Raw genomic sequence first — 14057 nt, 5'->3', positions numbered from 1 at the left:
ATTATTAAATTTTGTGGGCGGAGCCTAACGTAAATACTACTTAGTATGTTTGTGGGTTGGAACCCAAAGTAAATATTACTAAAATGTTTTCGTGGGAGTTTTCCAAACTAACATTAGCAACAGACATTTAGATTCAGGCATACAAAAACTAACACTATGAAAACATACAAACAATTTTCTAATAATGATTTTAATACAGACATTACTTGATTTTTCTCTGCATTCTAAAATCTTTTTTTTTTATTACAGGCGTTTCTTATTTTTCAATTTCTGAATTCCTTTATTTTTTTACAGGCGTTACTTATTTTTTCTGCATTCCAAAATATGCGAATTCTTTTATTTATTACAGGCGTTTTTTATTTTTTTACACAGGGGACCTTATTAACCTAATTTTTTCTCTAAACAGGGGCCTTATTAACCCAATTTTTTCTCTAAACAGGGGCGTTATTAACCCAATTTTTTCTCTAAACAGGGGCCTTATTAACCTAATTTTTTTCTAAACATGCGGTCTTATTAACCCAATTTTTTCTTTAAACAAGGGCCTTATTAACCCAATTTTTTCTCTAAACAGGGGACCTTATTAACCCAATTTTTCCTCTAAACAGGGCCTTATTAACCTATTTTTTCACTTTACAGGGGCCTTATTAACCTAATTTTTCTCTATTCAGGGGCCCTAATATATTTTTATCTATACAGGGGCCTTAGGCTATTTTTCCAGGTTAGATTACCAAAAACAAATTTTAACATTCCGTTTTTATTTTTAGATTCTGGTTGAATATTTCGGAGAGCTCGTCGATTTGTTTTTGGCCAATTTTAATTTGTTCTTTATTTTTAGAGTTCCTGTTACAAGAAGACTTTAATCTAACATTTTATTCATTTTTCTTGCAAGGTAGATTACCATTAACAAATACTAACTTTGTTTTTTTTTTATTTTTAGTATCTGGCCGAGCAGCTTTTTGTATGATCGGGTTGATGAACAAACTAAATGCAATTTATTAAACTTTCAGTAACTGTAATGCTAATGTTATGTGTATTTTTTTATAATTATTACAATTTTTTCTACAGTGTGACTATATATTTTTACTTGAATGTAAATTTGTTTCTAATCGAGCTCAAGCCCTAGCTCATGCGATTTCAAGATGAAAAGCGAGATTCGTGACGTCACCATATAACGCGAAAACTTTAGAATCCTTTAAAATCAAAAAACACTATTTAAAATTTATTTAAATACTAAATACATTTATTGTTATGTGAATTCGTTAGGTAAGCATATACATTGATAAATAATTATATTGTTGTTGTCATCATTGTTATTATTAATCTTTTCCAGTGTCTTATAAGCTGTAAATTTAAGTTAAAATAACTCTTGTTTGTGAACATTTGCAGTTTTGAAACTTTAGTATGTTGTTTATTATCAGATTGTGTTTTCATTCTCCTATTTACAAAATTTAATTACCACCATTACTAATTAATAGGTGTTTATTTATTAAAATTTAAAGTTTGTTATTTGTTTTTTAAATCTTGGTCAATTGTATATCATGACATTGGTAACTCAAAAAGAAACTTAAATTTTAAGTTTTATCACTAATTACTAATTAATAGGTATTTATTTAATAGAATTTAAAGATTGTTATTTATTTTTTAAATTTTGGCCATTTGTATATCATGATATTAGTAACTTAAAAATGAATTAAAATTTTAATTTTTTTATTTATTACTAATTAATAGGTGTTTATTTAATAAAATTTAAAGATTTTTATTTATTTTTTAAATCTTGGCCATTTGTATATCATAATATTGGTAACTCACAAATAAATTAAAGTTTTAATTTTTATCACTAATTAATAATTAATAGATGTTTATTTATTAAAATTTAAAGATTGTTATTACTTTTTTAAATAGCAGTAACTCAAAAACAGATGAAAAATTTAATTTTTGTTTGTTTAATATATTTAAATTATTGTTTATTTATTTAAAATTTAAGTTCGACATTAAGTATTCAAAATTTAATATAATGTATTTTATAATATAAGTAGTTAAAAAACATATTTGAAATATAATTTTTGTTTATTTATATGTAAATGCTTGTTTATTTAATAAAAATTAGAAATCAATTTTAGGAATTTAAAATTTTGTCTAATGTATATCCTGATATTAACATCTTAAAACTTGGTTAAAATATTAACTTTTGTACGTATAATATATTTAAATCCTTGTTTGTTTATTAAAAATCAAAGATATGTAATATTTTTAGTTAATCTTTATGCATATCTTTTTTTATTTATAAAAATTTATGCTAAACATATTCAAATAATTTCGAACCATATTTTATTTATCAAATAAATCTAGTTATTTTTATACTTACTAGTCCCAATTTTGAAAGAAGATAACTTTTGTTCCTTAACGTTTAAAAGTTTAAAATATTACGATGTTGTATAATATCATAATGCTTTCCAGGCCTCCTGTTTACAGAATTTAATTATCACTAATTACTAATTAATAGGTGTTTAATTATTAAATTTAAAGGTTGTTATTAATTTCTCAAATCTTGGTTAATTATATCATGAGATTAGTAACTCGAAAATAAATTGAAATTTTTATCACTAATTACTAATTAATAAGTGTTTGTTTATTGAAATTTACGTGACGTCACCAAATATCGCAAAAACTTTAGAATGTTTTAAAATCATTCATACAGAATTTTAAATGTATTTAGTTATTAAATATATTTAATTTTTCAAATTTTGGTTAGTTATATATTATAATATTTATAACTCAAAAATGATTTAAAAATTAATTCTTGTTTGTTTATTATATTTAAATGCTTGTTTGTTTATTAAAAATTAAAAAAAAAGAGTCCGCTATTAAGCATTAAACAATTTTTATAATGTATTTTATAATATAAGTAGTTAAAAAACATCTTCGAAAAATAATTTTCATTTATTTATCATATTTAAATGCTTGATCACTTAATAAAAATTTTTAATAAAAAATCAATTTTAGGAATTTGAAATTTAGTCTAATGTATATCCTAATATTAACAACTTAAAATTGGTTTAAAATATAATTTTTGTTTGTATAATACATACAAATGCTTGTTTTTTATTAAAAATCAAATTATGTAATACTCTTAGTTAATGTTTATGCCTATGTTTTTTTATTTGTAAAAATTTATGTTAAAATTAATCAAATAATTTCGAACCATATTTTATTTATCAAATAAATCCAGTATTATCTTTACTGTTAAGTTGAATTGTTACCTTACTATACAATTTTTTTAATCCTTTAGTATAACTAGTTTAAATTTTCTATATTTTTCAAGACTGGTTTATGTAACCTAGTTTATAGTAAATAGTTTATAGCCCAAAGCTTGTCACTTTCTAAAAAGTCTTTGAAATATTTTAACACAAATTAATCTAAGCTTCAAAATGTTAAAAACTATAAATTTTACATTAAGTCTAATGTAAAATTTACGAAAACCACTTCGCAAAATTTTTGCAACAAAAATTTATCGAAAAAACTTACATGGCAAATGCTTCAAAATCTTAGATTTTGAAACATAAAAAATACAAAAAAGTCTCCGCATAAACCCAACCATTTTATTGTCAATCAACATAGAAATCATAAACCCACCAAACCCAACATGCGACACTACTAAGACTGTGCAGATTATATTAGTTATCTATACAAGAATATAATTAAAATGTTAACAATGATTAATATTACAAATAATTAAACTTCATTGCATATTTATTCATTTGATTTTCATATTTACAATTCTGTTAAAGCAAAGTTTTTTTTTAAATTAAAAGTAAATGATATCAACGTTTACTGTATGTAAATAAGGAATGTATATTGTTAACAAAAGTTAAAAGTGCATTTTTTCCTTAAAAATAAATACTTTAGAACTGTGTGAAAATTGTTATTGGAATCTAAAAAAAAGGCAATCTTAAAACTCGTTTAAAAAAGGATGAACGATAATATAAGGATAGTTGACTAATAAAAAAGAAGTATTCAGATAAAGCTTATGTCAGGTGCAACATATCTTTTACCTCGGGTCCAAACACACCAAAACAATATATTAATAAGCATAAAACAAAAAATAAAAATTCACAACTACTTCTAAACAGCTAAAAATTAAAAAAGCAACTACATTATTTAAAGAAAATTATAATAATAATAAATATTACAAAAGTAAGAAAAAAGTTTCTTATATTTTTAACCAATATATATATTATTAGATGTTAACATAAAATCATTTAACTATAAGAAGCACACAATTTAAAATTAATGAAGAATGTAAGTTTAAATAATATACAAAAGTTTTTTAAATTCACTACTACCCTCCTTACTACACACCACACTCTGTGAAAGCAATTGCTCAAAAAACATTGCACTAAAATTTGGTGGTCCGAAAAAATAAAAAAGGGACAAAGCATGATTTAGCACAAACAACAACAAAAAACATCATGCTGTTAATTAATCTAACATTGAAATAACTACAAAGCGGTAGGAGGGAAAATTGTATAAAACAACAAGCTGAAAATGAGTTGAAAATGTACAACTACAAGTTGAAATGCATTTAAATACAGAGTGAAGATGGCCAGTAAAAGTTTAGTGTTTTTGCAGTGGATAAAATGATTCTCTGAGCAGAGAGTTCTTTTGACAATCATTTTCAAGCGACTGGATTTTCATCATCGTCTTCATCAGACGAAGAACTTGTTTCTTAAAATTAATAAAAAACTATAATTTTTTTGCAGGAAGGGGGAAAAAAGGGGTATTTTTTTAAATATTTTTTCAATTTTTTATAATTGTTTAGTAAAGAGAAGCACTACAAGCTTACATATATATTTCAATTTTTTTTTTCTTATTAAACTAAGGGTATGTACTATCACAAAAATTTAAAAAAATATTTTAAAAGTTTTAATGTCAAACAATAAAACAATATCATGATATCAAAAACCTGAAAAAAATTTGTAATTAAAACATTTTTCAAGCGAAATGACAAAATAATGTCAAACCTGAAAGAAAATATAAACTGATTGCAAGACCAAAAAAAGTCAAAACTTTGAACTGAAAATCAACTCAATTTGTCTGTCACTCGAAACAAAAAGCAAGCAAAAACAGGATTTTTGACAATGTCGAAACAAAAGCGTCACACCTGCCGTCTTTGTGTTTACCTCGATTGGCTCAGATGTGAGTTAATATGTAGGTGAAGAAATCAAATCGTGCGAATTTAGAGGGTGTTAATATGCTGAGTTGGGTAAGGTTAGGATGAGATTTAAGTAAAAGTGCTAAATTGGGTTTGAGGCGGGGTAAATAACCTCTAATGCTGGGATCAAAAATTATTAAAAAAAAGTAATAACAAAATGCTGTGTTGAGAAAATTGGACAATACATTTATAAAAAAAAGAAAAGGGATTAAATATAAAAAAATATTATTATATAAGATCTATTTACAAAAAAAACAAAAAACAAGAAAAAGGTTACAAAATATCGGAAGAATTAGCTGTGTCTGGTTTAGTGCCATCCACAATACTAACATCAACATTTTTAGGATTCCCCTTTAAATGAGTGGGTTTGGGGGCTGGGGTTGGGCGTTTTGGTACAAACACAGAAGAGACCCTAACCCCTGGCTCAGGGGTTTTTTCGATTGCAGTTTGTGAGCGCAAAGACATGGCTCTGGGTCTATCCTCTGAGGTATCAGAAGGAATAGAAGTGACAGGGGGGTTAAGATGGGCGGGGCTGAAAGTTAAAATAGTCGGGGGTGGGGGTAAGTTTGTGCCGGGGTTAGCATTGTGATGTTGTATTTGAGGTGCTGAAAAGTGAATGAATAAATTGTAAATTTTAAGAAAAAAAATATTTGTGATATTGCTTACTCTAGTCCACTTTTTCTATGATGGGATACTGCACAATAAACAAAAATTAATACAAAAAAATTATAAACAGCAATTAAAAAATAAATTAAGTCATCTTTAATTACTTAGTCGAATTTTTAACGATAAATTTTAATATTGAAAATTTAAAAAAAAACAAATATAATTTATTAATTTTAATAACAATAATTTATATTTTTTTTCATATTGATTTAACAAAAAATCAAAATTTTTTTGTTAAAATCCTGTTGCTATAGGCAAATTTAATTAAAATTTTGTCACTATAGTTAATATTCTTTTCATGCAAATCAGGTATTGTTTTAATAAAATCATAGTTTGGTAAATTTTTAAAAGTTTTATTTCTATAAAATATTACTACTAAAAAAAAAAAATTTTGGAAAAAAAAAATCCCTCATTTTTTAAAAATTTTGTTCTGAATATCAGCATTATCATTATTTTTTCATTTTTAATTCTCTGTCGTTGTGTATTTTTTGATTCAAATTTAAAAGAAAAAAACTAAAATTTTTTAAACATGGCAGAACTACGCCACCTTCTTCACTGCCCTCTACATTTTGTTGTCCACTAGAATTTTTTTCCGGACTTTTCTTGTCAGTATCATTTTCCTTCTCATCATTTGCAATTACTTACAAAAGTAGATATTTAAATTATTGGTTCTAAGTCAAATTGGTTTAAATTTGGTTTCAAATTGTGTTAAATTAGTGGCAAATTACAAATATTTAATTTTGTTTTACTAGGTAGATTTTAGGTTCTGGCTTTAAACTCCTATATAACAAAATCATACTACATGTGATATATAATTTAAACATACCCATACCCAAAAAAAAGTGTGTGCCAAAAATTCTAAAAAATTTGTGTAAAAAAAAATGCACGAATCAGTAAGGGGTTATTTAAAATTTTAGTAAAAAATATTTTCCACGAAAACTAAAATTTAGGAAAAGGTTGTTCTGCAATGTGTATGCTAATTTTTAAAATGTTGCTGGGTTGTATTAGAATGAAGTAAAAACCTTTATAAATGTACACATAATACTGAATATATGTCTTTGTAAACATTTGTTCACAAACTTCCACTCATGGTTAGTGATGTATGCTAACCACACATTTCAGAATGATTAAAAAAATTTAAAACAAATTAAAAACTAATCAACTTACCATCTTCAGAGGGGTTAATAAGAGCGGGGTTTATTTTCCCACCCCCGTTTGTCTGCTTCTGGGGTTCAAAGTCAGCATTGGCATAGATGGGGTCATCCTTAGAGGCTGTGTTCTCGTAGACTGGCTCTTCGTCGTCTTCATCTTCCTCGTAAACCCGATTAATGAGATCCTGGACCATCTGGTGGATGAGGATGTATTGGCTCTAAAAAATTTTCAAAACAAAATTTAAAAAAATAATTAATAAATTTTGGGTAAAATTTTCTAAATCTTCACAATTTTAAGTTCTTTGTTATACTAAATACAAAAATAAAAAATTTTCTTCAAAAAGAAAATGGTTTTTAATTTACTATCAAAAAATATACCATTTAAAAACTTCCATCAAAATAAAAGAAAAAATATATTCTATAAACTACCCTACTGAAATAATATATATGTTTATACAGAGTTGGAATAAAAGCACACAATTGCAATAAATTAATATCAAACAAAATTAACCTCTGTCTGGACCATGAAGACTCTGTGCTTTCTCATAACATGAACCATTCCATATATATCTACATATTGTTCCTCTTGAAGATGTTGCAGTAATCTGTCCATTGCTATAAACGTTCCAGTTCGTCCTACACCAGCACTATTAAAAAAAGGTATTTTTATATTTAAAAAATAAATAAATAAAATGAAAGTTTATTATTTAATACAGTCCTTAACATCTAGTAAATCTTAAGTGGAGTATTAAAAATTGATCAAAGTAATGTGTTTTTATTCTAAATATAAAAAATTATTGTAATTAACAACACACATTTTTGTTTAAAATCTCATTTCTAACATTTTTATGTTTTAAATAAAATTTACAGAAATTTCATGTAGGTTTAAATTTAAAGAGTTAAAAATAAATAAAAAAAAATGCCTTTTGTGGTGTGCAGGTAGAATATCACAGAAAAATATTAGTTGTAAGTTGCAACAAGATTACAATAATTAAAATGAAGTGTGTATGGTTAGCAAAAATTTGCCTATAAGATCCAACTTACCTGCAATGTACAACAGTAGGTCCAGTATGTTTGGCTTCCCTGTCAATTGTTCTTCTCACATATCTGATAAATCTCACCAATGTTTCGATGGGGTCTGGCACTCCATGATCAGGCCACACTGTGTAATGATATTGTCGGATTCGTCGGGTGTCAGCTCCCTATAGAAACATTTTAATTTAAAAAGAAAGGGGGGTAAAATGAACATCGAAAATAAAGTTTAAATGCACTACAAATAAATGCTTTTAAAAAAACATTCTAAAAAATTAAACTTTTTCTTCAGCTACGAAAATATTGTTGTGAGACAATTTTTCAAATAAAGAACTTTTGTCCAAAATGTAATCATAATTTTGTATTTCATATTTTAATCAGAATTAAATAACACAGGTATGCAATGGATTTTGGCAGTGACTAAGCTAATTACCAATATAAACCTAATAATTAAACTAAATTAAAATCAAATAAATGTTACATAAAGATAAATATATAAAATAGTTTTTATATTTACAATTTAATTCGTCAACCTTTGAGGTACTTTTAATTTATATATAAAATGTTTTAACTTTAACAAACAAACTTGTGTTCATAATAACCTTATGTTTACCAAAACCTAAAGTAATCAACCTTAACGTTATACCAATACCACAAAATTGCTATAACCTTCTAGCACAACAATCCATCTGGAAAGCCCTATACTTACAAACCACTTTATATTTGCTAAATCCCATAACCAAAAAGTTTATTTTAGAACATGCCAATTGCACCATAAAAATACCAGTTTTCTATGTTATTACCCAAAATATTAAACCTGTACCGTTTTTACCTTAAATAAATTCTTGAGCAATCTTCTCTAAAAGTTTAAAGTTAAAAAATAACAAAAAAATAATATTATTGATAGCATATCTGAAAGATTAAGCTGTTAAGTAGAACACTTTTTGATATTAAAAATAAAATTTATATTTTTATTAATAACACTTACATGGGTAAGTTTAAACTCTCTGATGGTCCACTCTGGAAGAATGGATTCTGAGGTCATCTGCAAGGTCAAATCAGAAACGGTGACAGGTTCGTTATCGAATGGCCAGTAATGATCACACTTGATTTTGCCTAAAAAAAATAAAAAATTACATTTTTACATCTTAATATAATTTTAAACATAAAGGGGCAGGCATATTAAATTTAGCAAACATTTACTTATGCATTACTGATTTATTATTCAACAAGTACGCAAATACATTTACATATAAAATCTGCCAAACCCAGTTCTTTAAATAGAAGGTATATTTACATAAAACATTAAAGTTATGATGTGAGTTACTAGAAATGTGAAAATTTTTTAAGTGAGATAGTAAACTGATATGCACTCACGTTACAAAAATATTTTAGTAAAGTAATGAAAAATTAAATAAAGATTTTCTAAAAAGTTTTTTTAAAAACAACATTTAACCAAAACTTAGGTCAAATGTTTTAAGGGTTATTGTAGAAAAAGCTTGATAGAAAATGTCCTATTATCGGTGAAATGACTTTTTTAGCAAAAAATATATATGTGATAAATTTAAAATGATTTCAACAAACAAAAAAATGTTTTACCCCTTTCAACGGTCTGCGTAACCATGACGATATTCCTGCTGTTCTGCTCCCAAACCATTCTCCAAAAGTCATCCTTTGTGCCCGGAAGTGGTCCCTGGGTGGCGATATATTCCCGATTTCTGTTGTTGTTGCCCTGTTAACGTTTACATTTTTAGCTTTATGTTTTAGCTTTATTTAACTACATCAGAGAATAAAAATATATTGATAATACCATAAAATATGCCATTATTAAGTAGTTAAATATTAGGAGGTTTTTTTAATGGCCACAAATACCTGCTATTTTTATAGATATTTTTTAATGGTAAAATACCATCTGGAAGTCAATAACATAATTTTCAAATACGAAAGAAAAAAGATGCGCTATTTTAAATTACGAAACACACAATAAACAATGAGCATATTTTTATCATCATAATTAGCCTATAGAAACATGACATATTTGTATTGATAGTTTTTGAAGGATTATTGAAAAAAGGATAATTGCTAAAAATCAATTTCTAGCAAGAATAAAAAATTAAACAATAAATGCCGAAACTGAAAATGGTTTCAACAAAACCAATATTTGCTGACATCCTAGAATTATTTATTTTTTGCTTACTTAAAGAATTTCATTATTTTTTATTTTTTATTTATCAAATTGTGTTGTATCATAAACAATAATATTTTATTTTTAGCTTCACAATAAACCACATGACACAAGCCATAAATGCCTTTTTTTGGGTAAGATGCTGGATAATACAAATTTTGTATCCCATTTATTAAAAAAAATTAATACAAAAACATTTAAAATATCAAAAGTTTAATAAAGCCTTTTTTAGTTTTGTAACTTACTGGAATAAAGTTGGCATTAATGTAATCTGTGCCTGGTTCATCGTCAATTGCAGCTAACTTAACTCTTGATATATCATCTGCAATAATAATAGATTAAGTTGTAATATACAGCATAGACCACAAGCTAAAAATTATTTGTATTTTTATATTACGTTTATAATTTGTGTGTTGTCTGTTAATTAATGTCATTTTAATTAGTTTTACAATATAATTTTTTGTTTTAAAACCTGCATTGTCGTTTTAGTTAAACTAATTGAATTATACATTGAAAAGGGTAAATTAAAATTTATCCTTTTAACATAGGTCAAAAAAACATTATTTTAAATACAGTGTTTTAAGTTATATACCCAAAATTGAGTAAACAGCCCCCAAATTTGGTTTGTAATATATTTAATTTAATTTCGGAAAGACCCAAATAATATAAAAATAAATTTATTAAATTCCATCATTAATTTTCCATAAGCTATTTTGGTATTAATTACAGCATATTTGTATGGAATGTTGTAAATTGTTTAAGTCAACAGTTTTGTTTTGTTTTTCTATCTTACCCAAGCATAAAAATAGCCTACTTTAGAATCCATATAATGATAATTAAAATAAATCAAGTCAATAAAATGGTAATAAGGAAATTTACTTTCGTTTTAAATGATGATAAAAACATTAATAAATGACTGTGCACATATTGACACTCCTTTTTAATATGTCAGTTATAACACACAAATTATAAATTGCTGTTTAAATATTGACACCTCGTCCCTTAATTTTGAATATTAATAATTCTAGGTTTTATTGAATTTAAATTTTTACCATATTTCGTAAATAGCCCATACATGCTTGTATGGTAATGATTAGTGGTTATATATTAATTTAAGTCACGTACATGGTAAGATATTTGTGTAGCGATTTTTGCCTCTGTTTTCGGGCATCAGTGCTGAATTTGTGGATTGGTCTCTTCCAACGACTTTAAATTCCTACAAACAAATTTTTGTTAATATTTTAAATAACTGAACAAAAATTTAGCAATAGCAAACATAATGATTAATTTTTAAAATGATAAGAAAAAATAATGTGAAATATTTGAGAAATTTTGTAATTAAAAAAATAAATAAAAGTATGAAAATAACAAAAAAAATTTTAAAATAATTAGTAAAAAATCTTCAAATCACTTAAACACAAAATAAAAAATTTTAATTGTAAAAAAGAAAAGAATTTAAATTGATTTCAACCTCATATTCTTCAGAAAATTTAAATTCGGAATCAGCTTTCATAATTCTCATGTGAGTGTTAAACTCGGAAACTTGAATCACCCTTTGTTGTCAAATAAATTAAAATAAATAAATTTTTTAAAATCATTGCAAAAAAATAAAGAATAATCAACCATAACAGAAACAAAAAAAAAGGGGCAATGTGCAATCTTTCAAAATCGGGCAAATCAATGCAAAACTGACCATGTCAAAAAATGTCTATAAAATTTTTGTCTAAAAAACTAAAAAATCTTGTCAAGTAAGAATAATCTTTTGTACAAAAATCAGACAACATTTTTTGACACTGTCCTAAAAAATGCAAAGATTGGAACACATGGCATGCCAGAACCACAAACCAAGTATTCCTCGCTAATAAACTCTGACGTTTCATCGTCCTCTAAGTCTTTAAATTGTACGATGAAGTCTTTTAACGTTATGCAACGAGTTGTTCTTTGGAGAACAAATTAAATTTTTAAATTTCAGGAAAATATTTTTAAAATAATTTTTTTGGACATCTACTATTTTAACATTGGGTAAGCCTCTTTTTAATTCAAAACAAATGTAGTTATAAATAAAAATTTAGTTAGGAAGATATCATTAACAACTTTAATTTAAGTTAAATATAACAAAGTTATTTTTTAAATACTTACTTTGATTTTCTTTCCCTGCAAAACAAAAAAACAAAATGTAAAGATTTTTTAAAAAAATTTAAATTTAAATAATGTTATTTATAACAAATTTATCTAAATTTTGCCAAAAGTTACTGGCATTTTATTTACACATTTTTATTCAAATTTTAAAACACATTGGGAATTTTACTTGTCATATTAATATAATATCAAATACAAAGAAACTTCATGCAAAATAATAAAACAAAAAATTAAAAAATAAATAAAAATATGAATACCTTTTCTCCAAATTAAATGCACCTGGGTTTGCAATAACTGTGTTCATTTGCTGACGTCTGTGTCGTGTTAAAAATAAAAGTAAAAGGTTAGTATCATGCAAAACAAAAATAAATAAACAAAAAAATATTGGATTTGGTAAGTAGCAAGCTGTAATTATGTGTGCATTGTACTTGTGTAGATTCTCAACCTTGTGAGCTTATGATAAACATAAAAAATACAAAATGGCAGAAAATTTCTGATAGCATTTATCAAGAAAATCTTAATTTTTGCAGTAAAGATAAATATTTAAAGATGATAAAATAAACAAAAATGGGAGGTTTCATTACAAACATAACAAAACACTTTGCGTTTTTTTGTTTTAACACTGATTTATAAAAAAAAATATTTTTATGCTCCTGTAAAAAAAAATTTAAATTCTATTTTAATGTGCTTTAAATAAAAAGGTTGAGAATCACTAAAGTGGGCATTATGCTTAAAATTAAGTCACCATAACGAAAACAAATTGCATCTACAATAAATCACAATAGTTAGAATAATAAAAAAAATGACTCTATAAATTGTGATTTAATTGAGTTTATCTAGATTGTATTTTAACATATTTTTATTTTTACTCATGCAGCATGGCCAAAAAAATTGTTTTTTTTCTTTAATTGAAACCCCATTCAATTTTCTTACCCATCAATTCGAGCTTCGTTTAAGGGCAACGACTCTCTGTGTTTTAAATTTATTGCTTTACATTTACATACAAGCGATTGTCACACAGTAAACACTATGTTGTGTTGGTATAAGGGGCTTGTTGTTTTGTGAGTATCATTTGTTGTTTAGTTAGTTATAATAGATTTTTGTTACAATCTATTGTGGCAAAATAAAAAATGAGAAAAAAAACTTAAAATGCACTATAATAATAATTACTTGAGAGGTATGGTGTTTGTTATTCTGTTGAACAATAAAACTAGTTGAATTTAAAAAAATTCACTTCTTACTTAATTATTAATTAAAAAAATTTTATTCTGCTTACGCTTCTTCCTTTTTCTGTGCTCGCCTGCGATAATACCAAACTCCAAATCCAATAAGACCCAACAACAACAATATTCCAATTACAAGACCAACGATTAAACCAACATCAGGGCCTGCTCAGCAAAAAAATTACAATTAATAACTTGGTAAGTTATATTTGTTTATTCAAAAAAAGGTACTACCCATTACCCATTACTAACATATAAGCACTACTATTGCAAGTATTATAAATAAACAAATACCAAATAAATATAACTTTTACCATCAAAATATTTACACTATATACTCATGCAATTAATATTTTTTATCGTTTGTTATATGAAGTCCAGAAATAATAGTTACTTTGTTTTTATAATTTAAAATAAAATATAACAGAATAAAGTTAGAATTGAAAAAA

General features: G+C 25.3%; 1 protein-coding gene across 18 annotated transcripts in view; it reads right to left on the bottom strand.

Annotated features, from left to right (window-relative positions):
• Window positions 1-3579: 3579 nt before the first annotated feature.
• LOC145763626 (receptor-type tyrosine-protein phosphatase beta-like) overlaps window positions 3580-14057 on the bottom strand; it is a 33559-nt gene continuing 23081 nt past the window's right edge. For 5 of the 18 annotated variants that reach the window (XM_082575126.1, XM_082575128.1, XM_082575129.1 and 2 more), the window contains 15 exons: window positions 13662-13773; window positions 13556-13579; window positions 13319-13354; window positions 12386-12400; window positions 12092-12185; window positions 11372-11462; window positions 10492-10568; window positions 9661-9793; window positions 9050-9177; window positions 8074-8231; window positions 7541-7676; window positions 7046-7247; window positions 6426-6518; window positions 5181-5817; window positions 3580-4725 (listed from right to left, as the gene is read on the bottom strand). In XM_082575126.1, coding sequence (XP_082431252.1) covers window positions 5486-5817; window positions 6426-6518; window positions 7046-7247; window positions 7541-7676; window positions 8074-8231; window positions 9050-9177; window positions 9661-9793; window positions 10492-10568; window positions 11372-11462; window positions 12092-12185; window positions 12386-12400; window positions 13319-13354; window positions 13556-13579; window positions 13662-13773 — 1631 coding nt within the window. In that variant the 3' untranslated portion in view covers window positions 3580-4725; window positions 5181-5485. Of the gene's footprint in view, window positions 4726-5161; window positions 5818-5878; window positions 5907-6425; window positions 6519-7045; window positions 7248-7540; window positions 7677-8073; window positions 8232-9049; window positions 9178-9660; window positions 9794-10491; window positions 10569-11371; window positions 11463-11717; window positions 11800-12091; window positions 12186-12385; window positions 12401-12642; window positions 12700-13318; window positions 13355-13555; window positions 13580-13661; window positions 13774-14057 lie in introns of all 18 variants that reach the window. The other 13 variants (XM_082575113.1, XM_082575116.1, XM_082575123.1 and 10 more) reach the window with 12 other exon arrangements.

The sequence above is a fragment of the Corella eumyota genome, chromosome 1 (genome assembly GCF_963082875.1).
Source record: "Corella eumyota chromosome 1, kaCorEumy4.1, whole genome shotgun sequence".
In the NCBI taxonomy this organism is placed as follows: domain Eukaryota; kingdom Metazoa; phylum Chordata; class Ascidiacea; order Phlebobranchia; family Corellidae; genus Corella; species Corella eumyota.
The sequence above is the reverse complement of the archived record's forward strand: the minus strand, read 5'-3'. Positions and strand labels throughout refer to the sequence as shown.